Source organism: Acipenser ruthenus, chromosome 29, assembly GCF_902713425.1.
Source record: "Acipenser ruthenus chromosome 29, fAciRut3.2 maternal haplotype, whole genome shotgun sequence".
NCBI lineage: Eukaryota > Metazoa > Chordata > Actinopteri > Acipenseriformes > Acipenseridae > Acipenser > Acipenser ruthenus.
The window spans coordinates 6,320,675-6,338,604 of record NC_081217.1 but is presented as its reverse complement, the minus strand read 5'-3'; the positions used below and the strand labels follow the sequence as shown (position 1 = coordinate 6,338,604).

Genomic DNA, 17,930 nt, shown 5'->3' with positions numbered 1-17,930 from the left:
TGAAACTTTCTTTAGTGAAGATGCCACCAAATCTCACACAGAGGGTCAGATTTATTATATATACAGTTACTTTCTCACCTGAGCTTTTCACTAGTCGGAGTACAGTTACACTGAGATTAAATATATTCACAACATTCGTGCCATCATTAAACCTTATCTTCAAGATTGTGACATCAAAAAGCCCATATGTTCACTGCTGCTTTTATAAGCAAGTGACCTATAATAGGCTTGGGCTGTCTCGTTAAACTCAAGCCTTTTGTACAGAGGTCAATGAATGGCTTGTCTATTGCTCATAACGGGAGAACATTTTCAATTGAAACACGACGTGGGGGTGGGGGTGGGGGAGGGAGGGCGGATCACAGTGCTGACCCAATGAACAGACTTTTCACCCCAGAGTTTCCCATTTCAATGAAATCTCATCAAAGTGTCACCATAATGCTCAGCCAGGTTTTTACTGAAATGAGTCCAGGCAACTCTGATCAAGCAGCAACTGGGTACAATCATTGCCTTAAAAGGCTGTGAATAAAGTAATGTAAAGAGATATTAACTGGATAGCTTTTCTTCTGGATTCTTCAAGTATTAAATAAATAGAAATGACACTTCGGTGCATGTCCTGAGCTATTTCTAGATCAGATAGCTTACATTTGAAATGCATACAGTAATAATACAGTATCGGTGCACTGGACTTTTTTGATCAATGGAGTATGAACGACATATAACGCATAACAATAAGCTCACAGAGAGAAATGTTAGGTCCCTGACAAATTTGATAGAGTTTCCGGGTATAACCTGACAAAACAGACAATTGCGACACATCATTGTAGTCAATCGGGTAGAATGGAAAATTAGACTAGAGAACAATCAAACATCCCTGCTAAAACTGATAGTAAAATACAATGGGCCAGATTCTGAAAGCTACTTAGTCTAAATTGTCATTAGCCCACCAAATAAACACACCAAAACAGAAATAAACAACCCAGACAGTCTTGTAAGGGAAAATATATGGGCTGTTATTCATTGTACAGAAGATTGTAATTGGTGTTTGGAAGAAATCTGCTAATGGCGATTTTTACAGTAGTGAATTACTATGCGAATCTGACTGTGTGCTATTTAGAATGTGAAATCATGAAGTCATAGCTTTGTATTACTATAGCATCCAGAGTGTCCAGAATCACCTGACAATCCACCTTTAGTGGCTTGTTTATTGGATGGAAGCAGTTAAACAATGGCAAGTATTTTTCTAAGCATTCAGTGTATCTTCAGTGACCAGGCTGCCCCCAGGGTATTAATATTTCTGCTGATCCAGCCATAAAACCCAAAACTTCACTATACTAACCTATTGTGTTTTCGCCCTATTAATGTGCACAGTATGCATTTAACCTATGACTCTATACTTGCTTGTAATACAATTCTTGGTACATAATTTCAAAAGACAAGAATGAAAGGAAAGCCTTTGAACATATATATATAGTTCATGGTTCCAGTTTATAAAGGGAAATGCAGCCTTATCAATAGCTGCTAATTTATATCCAATATGTTTTTTGATCATGATCAAATGTAGTTGGAATCAACCTAGTCATTGGCTGGGCATGAACCAGCGAGCATGCACAGCCTAAGCGGGTGTCTTAACCACAGCAAAAAAAAGATAGACAGGCTGGGTTATAGAGCTTTTAACCTCATCTCACCAGCCTCTTCAATGAGGAACAGATACATTTCAGTAAAGGATAAAGGAATAAGCATGTCATGCTCCTTAACATCTGAGAATCAAATAATATAAAAACATTCGGCTGCAGATCTACCCATCAGCAAGTAACCTTACACATATAAATCTTCTGCAGGGCAGGTAATCCCTTAACCAGTTTTCTCTGTTGTGCACCGAGTCTAATAGCATTACTGAAACTCCAATTACTCATTACCAGCAGCACCCAAGACTACTTAGAGTTAATAGAAAGCAAGATGCCTTATAAAAACAGAATAGAGATCGATTTGAGGTTCAAGGATTAAATCTCTGAGGTCCTAATGGGCTTGAAATTGCAAATGCATTGCAGAATTGTATAGAATATAACACATGCCCTGTGTAAAACATGCACCCTGTATACAACACATGTGACTGAGCAGCCATGGGTTACATGTATAATGAGCACAACCGTATACTAGAAAGAATTCCACCTTGCACCCTATGAGGCATGATCCCAAATTATGAAGAAGTTTCCTTAAAGTTGATTCTAGCTCATGCTGCCCTATACATCAGATGCAATAGATGGTTCAGGCAGGGTAATATACCACAGTGGGGAATGGTAGGAGATTCTTTACAATCAGATGACAGGGGGCAGTAAGGTAGAGCTGAGGCTGATTGAGTGATAATGTGTTCCGCAGTTTAAAGTGAGTGGCTTTGCTGATTGTTGAATGCTCCTACAGTCAAAAACATACACGTTACTTCCCTGCTTTGTGACAACATTTAAACAAACAGAGCACTATCTATGTGTTTTAGCTAGGCTAGTCCGGATTGGTTGAATGGTCACATAAAAAAGGAAAAATGTGGGTCTTAAAGCAGTGCAGAATGATTTGATTGAATCCACCACCTAGATCACAATATCAATTACAAGGCTCCTTCAATGTACCAGCATGCACATATTGATGAAACACGCGCCTCAACTGCTCTCCTCCTTCTTTCAGTAAGCGGTCGAGTGGTACTTGGCCTAATCATCTAACTATGTCTTTAAAAGGCCATTTTAAGAATACTTGATACAGCCCTTATGAGGCTTGATTCTATGAAAAAGATGTGATTTTAATAGATCATTTCTAGATCATTTACTTTTCATTCAGCGAATGCCATGGCCACAACAGCGGTAATGAGGTCTTTCTTGAACAGTAACAGGGCCTTGGTGATGTTATGAGTGTAATCCTTCAATGTGTTCACCGCTGTACCTCCAGGAAAGACAAAATAAATGTATGTGAAAGGGCTAATTGGGCACCCTTTCCTTCCTTGCTAGCTCAGGAGTCCTGGGTTTGAATCTGGCTCAGGTCAAATGAGTTTGGTGGACCTGCTTATACAGGATTCTCATTGATCTAAAAGTTGCCTTGAGACAGATAGCCTTTACCGTATACCCAGGTAATATATACATATATGAGGACCAATCAGAGTTGTTACTATAGACAATAAAGATTTGACTATATATTGCACACGGTGGTCAGACTTGATCTGACCAGTATACACATGGAACATCCATGAGCGGGGTTCCCATTGTTCAGCTGGAACATCCATGAGCGGGGTTCCCATTGTTCAGCTGGAACATCCATGAGCGGGGTTCCCATTGTTCAGCTGGAACATCCATGAGCGGGGTTCCCATTGTTCAGCTGGAACATCCATGAGCGGGGTTCCCATTGTTCAGCTGGAACATCCATGAGCGGGGTTCCCATTGTTCAGCTGGAACATCCATGAGCGGGGTTCCCATTGTTCAGCTGGAACATCCATGAGCGGGGTTCCCATTGTTCAGCTGGCGTTCAGCAACACAGCAAGTCAGTGGCTATTTTCCCTGGCCCTATCCCAATACAGAATTGTAGTAATCGATTTGTTCTGGATGGGGGCGGGGTAGGGGGAGGTGAAGGGAATCAATCAGAGAACAGGATGTAATGCCCTGCGGTTTTCTTTCACAAGTGCCCATGGGACCTGTAACACAGCAGATGGGGCCTTTAATCTTATCTGAAGTACTGTCTAGTGTCTAGGAGCAGAGCCCCCCTCACACACATACAGTACTGTACACAATGTTTGGGTGTGGTACAGTGGATGAAGCAAGCCCAGGTTAACCCAAATAACAATAGTAACTATATACTGGCTTACTAGTGAGTGTACTTCCCTCTGAGATATATCCTTATTGAACAAAAAGGGAACACTTTATAAAAGGGCCAGTTATTCATATTAATGTTCTTATCAATGAACTCATACACAATTTCCTGTTGAATTCCTATCACAGAAATTACTTGTCGTGACACATTTCCACAGGCGCCCAGGCCAAGGTCAGATTGTTCAAATGAGAGATTTGTGAATTTGTCACTAGACATGTGAATTAGCGGCAAGAGGAATAGACTGTAAGCAGTAACAGACATATTCAGTCATAATTAAATGCCAAACTGTAGATTTAGTAATGAGAAGCAGAACGATTTAAAAATGTAACACCTCATATGGATTATTTATACAGGCTCTGTTCTGATCATCCTTGCTAAATGTGTGTTTTCTGGACAGTTCAAGCTTTAAAACTAGCAACAAAAAAAACCCAATGGTCTTTTATCTAGAAACTTTTTTTTTACAGCCAATGGGTAGGATAGGATAAAAACTAACATAGAATGAATGTACATGCCAGAAAGTTACTAAGATGACTGGATTATATCAGAATGGACAACCATTAGGGAACGTCTACAGAGTAATATGGATGCTATTTTAAAAACAGAGTGGATCAAAAGAAGTGTGGAAGAAATCACTAAACAACTGGCTGACAGGTATAGCTTTAGTGTACAACGTTTATGATATTCCTACAGTTAATACGATGTGAATTATTTATTAATAGTTAACAGAATATAAACTATTGTGCCTCACTTCAGAGCAACAACAAAGCCTTCCACTGTTTCTTAATTTAAAAAATGTGCCTTGTCGCTTTTTACAGTAGATTTTTACCCTTTCCTTTGAATTCCTCAAGAACTGCAACAGTTACACAATTAACCCCTCTCCCTATGGAAAGAGCTGCACCAAACAGAGACAGCTGTTTACAGTCACAAAACTGCTAAGAGGCTGTCAAGGAGAATTGCAAACAGTTTGCAGAACATCACAAGTCTGAATCGAGGGTCCACTTACAGTAGTATACCTTCTTACATTCAGCTGTGGCACCAGTTTTATAGTGAAGTCATGTAAGCATTGTGAACACTGTCGGGATCTGCAGAAACATAGCTTTGCAAGATTCAGTCATCCCTATTTTCCAAAGCAAAGTTACAGTAATACTAAAGCAAGAGTTTGCATATATAATATCTGTGCTGTTAAGAAACCCCTGCCTTATGACCCTGTTTAGTGAACATTTTAGTGAACATTTGCAATCTCTTAAAATAAAGAATGGCTTTCGTGAAGACAATTTAACAAAGTGTGTGACACATGCTAAAACTAAAGCAAATGAACATAGGGTGAAAAAAGTTTGGATGAAAGAAGAAAAATAGTATATATCAATTTGTTATGAATGTTTTGCCCAAAAGCCATTGTTAGAGGCTGCTTCAGAGCAGTTTCACAAGATGTGCCAGCATGATTGGCTTTTGAAATTTTTTTTCCCTATATTTTCTTGTTATACCATCACTCAATTCCCCAGTCAAAGAAATTAAATGTCGTCTGATTGATGCAGGGAAGACAGCTGCCCCGTAGAAACACACAGACAGCTACAGATGTAAAAAGTCAACACAGCGCACACTTTCTAATATGGCTCTTTTGAGGCCAATTATTGTATCATACTGGTCCTGCTCAAGCAGCATATTTTCACTTTTGAATGTGTCTGTCTGTGTATGAATATAAATATAGATATGAAATATCATAGTTTTCTTAAATAACATCTCAGTCTTGTTGTTTAGAATCATGTTGTATATAATTGTCTGTTTCAGTCATCTCGCCTTGTGGCATCTCCCAGCACAGCTGGTACACCAAAGTGTAAGACTAAACACGTCCTCCTTTTGATCTTTCAAACAGACACCCAATATGTTTGTTATTAACCTATAAAAGATAAATACAGACATGTATTTACCCTGCCTGTTTCATAACATCCTGTTTCCAGAATCATTCAGTTGAACCAAAAGGAAATGTATGGCCTGTGAGGTTCTGGTAAATACACAAGAGACCTAACCTTTTGATGTTACATTAGACTGAAGGCAATACATGACACACTATAAACGGATCACCAGAAACATACAGTGCATCTATATATTCTTAGCATGCAACACCCTGAAAACTATTCAATTAAAACTAATATATCTAATATATATTATACAAGGTTTTTATTTATACTGGTTTTTTTTTCAGGCTTTTGACAAGCAGTTGATAAATGACCTGTCCCTTAGCAACTTACACAACAGATCACTGATTCAGATTATCATTTTATGACTGGGGATTTGCACTATCCTATAAATTACTCTTTTATGATGTGGTAAGTTTTAATGCAAATACCTTAGGAAGTCGCTGATAAAGAAATAACACCCACTTCATTTATATGGTGACATTCTGTCAGATTTTCTATAGGCATGGTAAATATGGGGATTAAATGTTAAAACAGGGTATTGACCTGATAAACACGAACTGTATCGCAGCACCTTCTTTTGGTTTGATTGAATCTAAAGCAACTTCAACACTGAAGAAATATTCTCATTCATAAAAAATGAAAAAAAGTAATTTAATTAATTAACATATTAAAGTCTGTAAGTGGGGGCTATAACTTAGCACAATTTTTTGCAAATAGGTTAACAACAGAGTGTGGTGGGAAAACTTGATAGACTATTTCACAATTATCCTTTTTATATATATTTTGAATATTGTTAAAAATGTAAAGCAGTTTCAGAAAGAAAACTGTATTTTGTATTGATCAAACCTACACTGCCATGATAGCAGGTGTCACCAGAGATTCCCCTAGTAGCTCTGAGAATGCAGCTCATACTGAGCTGAAACTAGCAGTCCGAGCACTCGTCCAGGCTCATACTGACCTAAAACTAGCAGTCCCAGCACTCGTCCAGGCTCATACTGATCTGAAACTAGCAGTCCCAGCACTCATCCAGGCAAAGGCAGCTCAAATGTGCAAAACTGCTGTGTGGGGATTTTGTTGATGTGGAGTAATATCCTTGGGAGACTGAGTTGAGCCCACCAAGCTAACCATTCAAACCCATTGTCCACAGGCCGGCCTGAGAAAATGACTGAATGTGAAAGGATTTGCAACGTGGAAGTGATTGTAAGAATGCGTCCTTATGGGTTACTGCATGGCGATATTATTACAAATGATGTTTGCAAAGTAAGTGAGGTTAGCACCTACTTAATATGTGTGTTATTCACAGCTATTTGTCTGCAAAAGGAAATGTTGTATTATATTCCAGTAAAATTAAAAACTGCTATTGAAAGTTAATTAAGTTTACATAAATACATTTTTTGATTAATAAAATAACACAGAATAAAATATTCTACGGGTTTCATCATCATCCAATAAATTCTACATACGTTGGCACCACAAGTAGTATTTTTAAGTATTATTATTATAATTAGCATCATCATTCTTCTACTTCTTCTTGTCATTATTATTATTATTATTATTATTATTATTATTATTATTATTATTATTATTATTATTTCACAAAATGTAAAAGATTTCGAGAAGCCGTCTTCCTCCGGAGAACATTATCCAGTTTACTGTCACACAATGCTACGCAAAAAAAAAAAAAAAAAAAAAAAATTCCAGGGACACAATGCACAGCACATGTAGTACACCTCTTAGATTAGCATATCTCTTTGAGCACATCTCATGCATTGAGTTACGAGATTACCCGTGCTCATACACAGACCACTCTTTAGAACTACTGCCACCTTTTCACCCACGATAAATTAGACTGGACTGGACTAAATATCAACCTTACGTTAGCGTTTTTATAATGATGCTACACATTAAATTAACGGACTAAATAAAGAAATATTTATACAAAAAAAATACATAGAATAATATCTCACTGCAACACAGTATTTGAGAACCCAGCCCTGCCTTCCTTCTAATCCACCTATACTGCAATTCACATTAAATGTATAAAATATATGCAGTTCTTACCGCCAGACCTGTCCGAGCTGGAGGATGTGTATGATGGACTGAAAAAGCCACATGCAGACCCTGCAGCAGGTCTGGGGGCCGCTCCTGCTGCTGCTTGCTGCCGTAGGCACTGCCCGCGCCCCGGCGGTGCTGCCAGCGCCCCGCTTGTCGCTGCCCTTGGTGCTGAAATTGAAATCCCCTCCCGCCGCTGCAGCAGCCGCCGCCGCCGCTCCGCTGCTGCTATTGCTATCCGAGTAATCATAGACAAACCACCTGAAACTTAACACCTGCACAACCACAGAGGGAACTACCACGAACACCAGCGTTAGCCCGAACCACCAGTAATCCCGCTTCAGGTAGTAGTCCACCGCCAGCCACAGGTCGGTGGCTCCGTCCGAAAAGAAAACCAACATAGCACAGAGAACCCAGCAGCAATCCAGGAGGGAGTAGCGCTTCCCGGCATGACGGTATTGGGGTTGGTGATGCTCCGGGATCGGCTGGCTCCTGGACGGATTCACATTCTGCACAGACACGGCTGCTCCATCAGATTTAGCGGCCATGTTTGTTGAAGAACAGAAAAAAAAAAAAAAATCAAGACTTCCGGATTAGACTGGGAGGATTTTTTTAAATAAATTATTTTTATTTATGTATGTATTTATTAATTTCTTATATAAAACACTATATATGTATATCACAAAAAGGCAGCATCAGGACCGGATGGATGACTTCCGGACTGAAAGAAGCGGAGCTCCCTTTCTCATTGAATGGTGGATGGGCTGCAGCCTGCTGCTGCCGCTGCCTGCTCGCTGAACCTGAGCTGGTTGTCATGGAAAGGGATGGTTTGGCTCATTAACATAGAGACCAAACCTCTAGTAATATGATATTGATTAGGACATTCATCCATTTATTCATGCTGTTTTGCTTCTAGCCCTTTAGCTATTTGCAAAAGGGAGATCACTTTGTTCTCAACAAAAGCAGACTTTTAGTTACATCTGGACGATCATATATATATATATATATATATATATATATATATATATATATATACATGAATAATAGATGGGCTTCAGTGTGTTACAGAAAAATAATTCCATCTAGGGTTTCTGTGATGTCATAAATTACATGTAATATGTACATAAAGACAGGGCTAAATCTTTATATACATACATACATGTATATGTGTGATAAGAAAATGCATTATGCTCTTTGTTTATTACTAATGAGGGAATGATGACAATAACGATGATGATGATGATAATAATAATAAACACTTGCATTTATATGCAGTCATGTTATAAATGTAGGAGTCAATTGATTCGCTGATCGTAAAATGATCCCCATTCCTCAAACGTGACGGCTGCCTTCAACTGCCCCTTCTTTCAAGAGTAATCTAGTTATTGTCGAACGTTTTCCTTAATATAAATACAGATCTGAACACCAGTAATATTATATTGATTAAAAAGCCAGCAGCTGCATCTAATTTTTGTCCATGATGTCCTTTGCACTCAATAATCTCTCTCCGAAACTCCTCTTCATATGCATCACCGAGAAGTAATCCAATTGTCATGGTAGACTGTTTAAGAGAAGAGCGTGGGCACAAAATCCACCCTCAGCAGAAGCACGTGGTTTTCTTTCCTTGCTGGTATTTTGTGTGCACCCTCACTCGAATTATTGGCATACAATTAAATACAAAATTAAAGATGACAATGAAAATAGAATGCAATATATTGTCTGAGATGAAAAAAAGCTTTTGCTCTTAAGAACATCAAATGCTTAAGAATGAACCCTTTACTGCCCTGGGTATGCTCCCATACCTATTGAATACAAGGTTTCTCAATGTTAGAGATATGGGGTACTGTGTTAAATAGGGTTAAATAGGGTTAAATATTTCAAACACGTCTTGGTGTTTATTTTAATTGTTTGAGAACATACATCGGGTGTATAAAATGACTATGAAAAATAACAATTGCTATAAAAAACTGTATTTGCTCTTATTAATTCCAAAATAAAGAAATCCAACCTCCTATTCTAAATCCTTAAAGACCAGACAAGGCACAGTATTCTTTAAATAGGTAGCAACATAAACTGTCAGCTCTTTAAGTGTAGTTAAAATAAATCCCACTTCTGTGACTTTATTAGAGATGAAGCCAAGGGAAATAATACTCGCCAGTCTGAGATTTAGTGAGATAATTCTTCAGGTTTGGAGAAGTACAATTTCTCATATCTCATTGTTAATACAAGGATGATGCATTTGTGCCCAGACAAAAATAATGATTATGTTAAGTCCTAAATGATAGGAATTTGCAATAAATAATTGTAGTAGCATTATTAAACATAACAAAACTTAATGTAAACAGCATTTTAAATTAAACATTTTTGTATTTATATTTTTGTATTGAGGTGGATAAAAGCACATTTCCAAAAAATACAATATATTCAGTATATAATAATCATTAATAACCATGCAGTGAAGTAGATTAAAACTAAATCCCTTACAATAAAAAGACTACACCAAACTACAGTGTGCTGCTTCAGTTCACAATCCCAAACAACAATCTGCACACTGTATTATTAATGACTAATGTCTGTTCAATACCACTCAGCATTGCAAACATTACATGAACATGGCCTTTCTAAAAAGACTGCAGAGATGACAGCCACCTGTTCCCTTTCTTACACGATCCCTACATATCTTATTTATCGACCCTATGAATAGTTCTGAGGTGCAGCTTTTCTTTTCATCTCTGTGATTCATTTTCCAGTGTTCATAGCTTTTCTTTCACATAGCATCTTGAGGCTACTTCTTCTCAATCTCTTCTCCTGACAAATATTTCTCTGAATTTCTCATTTTCTTACTCAACTTGATCTATTGCACTGACAAAATCATCTCCACTCCCTACAGTCTATAGCAATGCTAAATTACATTCTGATATTATTAGCTTCAGATAGTAGACTGAAAAAAAGAATAATTTCCCAAGCCCTATGAAATGAGATCATGTATAAATGTAATAAAAGACATCAGAGTGGAATAGTAAATAGTATTTTCAATGCTTATTTGCTTGTTTTTGTCACCATCAAATTAAGCATAAATACAGTCTATTTACTTGTTTCTATCTACCTTTAAGATTGTACATCAGAGGTGACTTGTCTTCTGCAGCCTCTTCAAGTCCACTTTATTAAATGCAGAGACACCAATCAATTAACTACTTCTCTTCTTAAGCCATTAGTTGTGTGTTGCAAACGACTTCCAGTAAACCTGTGAGATTCGAAACAGATTATTTGAAACCCATTTGTTTTGTGCCAGATCGTTGGGGACAACGCATTTTCCTGAAGCCCATCTTCTGGTGCCAAAGCAGCTATTCAATGCAGCCAAGGGACCTAACTGCCAACTTATATACATTATGTATTATTAAAATATTGCAAATTCACGGCAAGTGATAAGAGAAAAAATCTACTGGCTGCTTAGTAACTAAAACTGTTCTTGATAGAAGCTCCTTTATTTAAATATAGAGAATATTATTAAAAACAGGGTATTAGAGGACTAATACCCATCCCTGAATGTATGGTGATGTTTGTACAAATGGATGCAGCACTTTGTTTAACACTAATATACAAATTAGTCATTGCTATTTCATGAATGCAGTTCAGAGGGTACTGAGGTCACATGAAACTAGCTACTGTTGTATTAATCTTTTGCAAAGAGAGTGTTTAATACAATGAAACAATGTGAAGGTGGGTGTAATGTTTTAACCTTTCATCCATTATGGTTGGATCACTTCTGGAAAGGACAAAGACAGAACTGAATACTATTACTGCATAATGAAATGCAAAGCTGGACCAGAAGTAAATTATCCCTCACCAAGGCTCGGTACTGCAATAAATAATCTTAGAACTGAAGCTCCATTGTCAATAAGAGTAAAAAGCCTCCTATTCTCATACTTGACCTGAGGACCAGTTAAGGACCTCATACCGTTTCTAACACACCATTTGGACCATGCATGGCTATTTTGGGCACAGAGCATGCACTAAATGCATTACATTTCAAATGAACATAGATCAATTATATTTTCTAAAAGGCATTTGGCTTTGGTTGGCTATTCATGAATGAAAGTGTACATAACTGCGGTATTTCTACTTTACAAAACTTGACAGTTCCCCAGTTCAATTTCTCATTTATTCACTCTGTTCTTTAAAAACACAGGTGATTGACTGGAACATCTCTTCTTAAATTGTGAAGATATTTAAATGATACAGATCCACTAAGCTCGTAAAGTAGGCAGGCTAATGGGAAATGTTGCTAGTTTTGGCCCAGACACTTGGCTTGCTAAGCCAGCTCTTATTTGCAAAAGTGCAATGAGGTCTTTAATCTTAAGATATTGCCATCAGCATTTTGTACATACTCAAATCACTTGTTATGTCTTAGGCATGCATTATAAGTAAAACTTATATCAATAGGTAAAGTTAAAGAAGAAGCCACCCAATGTTGGTTTATTGCTTAAATATGTTTACTACTATGAGTAGTAATAATAATAATAATAATAATAATCTTAATAATAATAATAATAATAATAATAATAATAATAATAATAATAATAAATCAATGAATCAATAAACATGCCTTGGCCGCCCGTATTATTCTGTTTTATGACTTAATGCTGCCATATTGTCCCCTGGTCAAAGAACAATAAATTCAGAGCTTTATTTATTTTGTCAAATTATCGGCTGCAGTGACTCTGGAGGGCTATTTGTCATATCTAAATTTAATTGACCCCACTACATCAAATTGTGTTCTCAGTGATTTATTATCCAGTAAAAATCCTTCGAGATGAGAGCTATTACTGCATGTTTACATGCACAGTAGAGCATTCCACAGACATTCCTTGGGTTTCCTACTTGGCAACACATGTGTAAGATCCTGACCTGAGTTAATACCTCACAAGAAGCAGAGTAGGTAATTCACTATGAACTACATAGCACATGACCATTATAGACTACTGCCAGGCTGACCTACTTTATCAGACTACCTTTACTTAGCTCTGTTCACCATCTTCATAATCATAGCTTAAGGAGCTGAAAAAGAGAGGGAGAAAGAGGGAGGGAGGGAGGAGAGAGAGAGAGAGAGAGAGAGAGAGAGAGAGAGAGAGAGAGAGAGAGAGAGAGAGAGAGAGAGAGAGAGAGAGAGAGAGAGAGAGATTAGAGTTTGTTAAAGAGTGGAGAGTTGCTTGAACAAGCAGGAAAGCTTAATTCCAGGAACTCTGGAATGCTCGTCAGCACTTCATATGCATTCAGAGCAATATCTTAATGAAAATTGTTTTAGGTGTCTGGCTGCCATACGTCTTCTATAGGATCTGATGAGGGAAACTTCATTTACTTCAGGATTTATTTTTCCTTTTAATTACCTAATGCAGCACGGATGCTGCAGCCTGCTATTTCAGCAGGAGTGTCATCCTTTGTGATTTTACAATGTAAGCCCTTTTTCTTATAAAGTTGGTATTGATCTCTTTTTTTTCATGACCACAATACTTTACTTAAGTAGATCACATTATATCCCCCCAAAAATATACCATGGTGCAGACTAACATTCACAATGCACCAATATATTTTTGGATTAAAAATGATATTCTTTTAACACTTTACTCCTATAACATTTCTTGTTCAACTTTGTGTGATATTTTTAGTACAATATTTTCATGTTTTTCACACATCTCACTTCTTAGCTTCCTCTGCCTTAGGCATCAGTGTCAGTCTGAAAACTTGATAAGGCAGTTCCTCCAATTTGTAACTTGAATCTAGCTTTGGTTTCATGACTGAGATTGAATCGACTCTATGGTGAGGGGTGGGGAGCGGCCTTGCCTGTTTCTGAATGAATGAAAGGCGGAGGGATCTTCATCTCCCACAGCTCAGCGTGAAGTTAGACACAGTCCTCGCACATCACAGCACAGCTGCTCATCTGTTTGACTGACTGTTGTTGTCCCAGATCCAAGACCCACAAGTCCCTTAATGTCACACGAGTCACACATCTTTAAGCATGGGGTCAATTACTAAAAGGGGATTCTGCACAAATCAAATTACCATGAAGTGACAGAACAGAATTTGGAAATGAGCCTGCATGTGACGCTTCAGTATCCCAAGGTGGAATTCAAATCTCCATCAGAGGTAATGCAATATTCAGCATTGTTGTCAGAGATAAGCGAGAAAGCAGAATGCAGTAACAAAGAAATACTCAAATACAATATATTACCCTGCCATCCTTGACTGCTGTTTTAAATAATAGGGATGGATAACTGGTCCTTTCAAGGTTGCAACCAATGCAGTTTGTTCCTATTGCCAATAAGCTAACCAGGGAAATCGCCTCAGCTGTAATGTACATGGTGATTGATTAAGCTGATTATAAAACCTTGAATAGCTCAAGTTGTTATATGCAATGAAGCTGAGTCTTATTTCCCAGATTCTAGGTAAATTACATACTGTTCCTAAAATGAAATCCAGGTATCCTGCATACTATTACTATTAATGCTATTGTTGTGAGACATCATGGACTTGTTCACAAGATTTACCATGCAGAACATGCTTAACAAAAAGCAGCAGCCTGACACACTAACTACGGTAAGCAACTCAGCAGAGAGATTTTCAAGAAAGCAATTAGCAGTTAAAGCAGCATTAAACCTGCCTTCGAGAGCTATTGCAGGCAGCTACAACACTCGCAAGGTAACTGTCTACAACACCGTATCAATTTTATTACCTCCCACGGAGACAAACTTTGGAGTAATAAACCCTAACCACTGCTGAGATTCTAATCAAAGTGATATGCTGCATTCCACTACCTTGTTGTGAACAATCCAAAAACAGGAGCCATGTGGAAAACCAATACAGTCTCCTTCTCTCATATGAATCGTACACATATTATATACATATTAGTTTCTTGGATTAGATTACTAGCATGCAGTTCTGAGTGGAGTTATCTTTCTTAGCCAGGTATGCAGTATTTAAAGAGTTAAGCAGTTAATGCGTCCTATACACCACTGGGCCCTTTATGAACCATGGTCCAGGAATTGTGTTGCTTCTACGTTTCATTGCCTTGCACACTGTACAGTAGGTTTTCTTCTTGTAGGAGATTATGAACCTTTTGCAGACATGCGTTTTCAAGCTGATGCTCTGTGTTTGTTGCCACTGACAGGGCTTCATTCGGCTCTGTCTCATCAGCTGGCTGCTTCATCACCTATTCATTTATTGTGATTTTCGGCTGTAATTGCCAGACACTAATACAATCTGCAGTTTGTAGACGGAGGCAGATTGTATCAGAGCTATAACACCTGAGGTTCTGCATTGATAATTGAGAGAGAGAGAGAGAGAGAGAGAGAGAGAGAGAGAGAGAGAGAGAGAGAGAGAGAGAGAGACCTTTTCTTCAGAGGATTGAAACTAATTTGGTTAAGAATAACTGTATTGAGTTATTGTGAAGAGGGAGCCCTGTTTTTGACACCTTTGGGGAAGGATCTGTAATGCCATTTAATGCTTATAGACACAGATACACACTGGCAACTTTTTCTTTTTAGACCAATTTGCTTTCCTACTTGTCTGGAATGTGTATGAGCTACTGTTAAGTTGTCTGGTTTAACATCCTGAACTTGATCACTGTTTTGCACCCCTCAACCCCTCCAGCCCAGTTCAAGCTGCTGTACCCAAATCAGAGCCTCTGAGTTTTATCTTGTTATTATTTTAGGTTGCTTATGGTTTGACAGGATCAAAGTGGATTTTGGGTGAATGTTAATGTCAACAAGATTGTTTGTAGTACATATAGCAGCCTAGGTGTTTGAAAGCATTAGAAAGAGTTTCAGGTTCATGAGGCGTTCTTTAGGGGAGGGTGAGGGTGAGGGTGAGGGTTAGGGTTAGGGTTAGGGTTAGGGTTAGGGTTAGGGTTAAGGTTAGGGTGAAGCAAGCTGCTCCTATACCCTACCACCCTGAACGGGCTTTCAGCTGTCTTTTAATATCCAACCTGCCTGTAAAATTGGACATCAGTTCATTAAATTGAATAACTGATTGGTCAATTGGCCAAGCAATCAAGGCCTCTGTTTTCTACACTCCAGCTGCTTTCTCTCATGACGATTCTGGTGCAGGGTCACATGTCCAATAGAACATTGCTTGCCACTAGATTGGCGTTTGCCGTCCTCTTTTATACCTCTGAATGGGAGAGAAAACAGGGTTTAATGAAAACGTTTTCAGGGGAGATCTGATATTGAACCACTATCCAATACTGCAGGTTTTTCTAGAGCACAAAATGACATGCTATTATACTCAGATTACAGTGTGAATAACGTCCTTTCCTTTATTTTACAAACAAAAGTCTCCACTCAATACTTGCTGCCCTCTCAGGGATTCCTTTGCTAATGATACCCGTATTGATCATGCTCAATATGTCCTGATTTACCTCCTATTATTGCCTGTTATTCCCCTGAGAGTCCTGTAACCTGTCCAAGTGCTATATCGGTGTATCGTTCCCGTAAAACAGGAGGACTGAATCCCTTAAACACGTCTGTGGTGACCACCATGCAGTGATCCAGGGATTTTGTGTGTTTTACATTTGCTCCTGCAGGAAGGGCTTTAAATAATAATAATAATAATAATAATAATAATAATAATAATAATAATAATAATAATAATTATTATTATTATTATTATTATTATTATTATTATTATTATTATTATTATTATTATTAATTAATTAATTTATTTATTTATTTATTTATTTATTTGGCAGACACCTTTATCCAAGGCGACTTACAGGTGTTACAGGGCAGTACAAGGTTTCAATGCAAAAACAATATATACATACAGTATAGGTTACAGTAAGTGCAAATTATACTTCTAAAGTGCAATATGAAATAAGATGCAACCAGTTAGGATTACAACAATGTATATCTACAATAACATAACAGTAGAGCAATAGTGCAAGGATAGTGCATGAGCTGAGGATCCAGTAATGTGGTGCCTAGGTCAGGCAAATACAGTAAATAGTAGGAGGGGTATCTCAAGAGATCCACAAGTGCTGTTTAAACGGGTGAGTCTTGAGGAGGCGGCAGTAGGCATGAGAGACGGGGCAGTCCTGACGTTCTCTGGTTGCTGGTTCCACCACAGAGCGGTGAGGGAAGAGAATGTGAAGGTATTGTAGGTATTAGAGCAGCTGTGTCCAATCACGGTCCTGGAGGGCCATTCCACTCCAGGTTTAACAGGTAACATGTGATCATTAACTACAACAGGGTCTGGATGGAGGTTTAATTGGTTCAATTGGTTCAATTAAACCATTTGGAACAGGGTTGGAACAAAGACCAGGAGTGGAAGAGCCAACTTTGACCACCCCTGTATTCGAGCTATGGGGCAGTATTCATGCAATACCATTTTCTCTGTGATAACCAATATAAGGAGTGTTCAAGGGCCAGCAGGGTGCACAATTCACTGAGTCTTAAAGACATGTTGTTGCTTTGTCTGGAGGCTCCAGGAGAATCAGTCACATAAACCTAATCTTAATCACAACTGTATCCCAATCCTTTGATTTATTCCTCACCGTAAAGTCACTATCAGATCTCCTCCCAGGGTTCAGACATCCTGGATTAATAGTTAGATTGAAAGTAGAATTATATTCAATTATTTTACTATAAATTTTCTCTTTGACTTGTTGGAGTTGGCACCTCTAATGGTTCCACACAATACTGTTTTAGTTTAGTTAATAATTATGTATTCTCCATTGGCTTCACAGTGTGCTGTTTTTAATACAGTGTAGTATAGCATATAAATAGTATAGTACTACGGTAATCCCAGTACAATATGTATCACTAAAATAATATCTGTATTTTAAACAGATGAAATTTCCATAGATGACCTTTTAAATCCATACCATGCTGAGCAGAACAGTTTTGCTTCAGCCTGACCTGGATAGAATTAATTAAATCAGCATTTTATTCCATTGGGAAACATGGACAGCTGGATTGAAGAAGGCAGGGCTATAAACTTTTATTTTCTGTGTGATGCTGCCATCTAGTGTTGATACCAAGCATTACTCTACTTCTTTCAACATTCTTTCTGCTGGGTATGAATGACACCAGTCTTTCACTGGCATTGTGCACTAATGAG

The 17,930-nt window shown here is 38.0% G+C and overlaps 1 protein-coding gene across 1 annotated transcript in view; it reads right to left on the bottom strand.

Moving 5' to 3' along the window:
- Window positions 1–8,608, bottom strand: part of LOC117963961 (XK-related protein 7-like) — a 48,698-nt gene extending 40,090 nt beyond the window's left edge. The window contains exon 1 of the mRNA XM_059004220.1: window positions 7,827–8,608. Coding sequence (XP_058860203.1) covers window positions 7,827–8,365 — 539 coding nt within the window. The 5' untranslated portion in view covers window positions 8,366–8,608. The remainder of the gene's footprint in view (window positions 1–7,826) is intronic.
- Window positions 8,609–17,930: the final 9,322 nt, after the last annotated feature.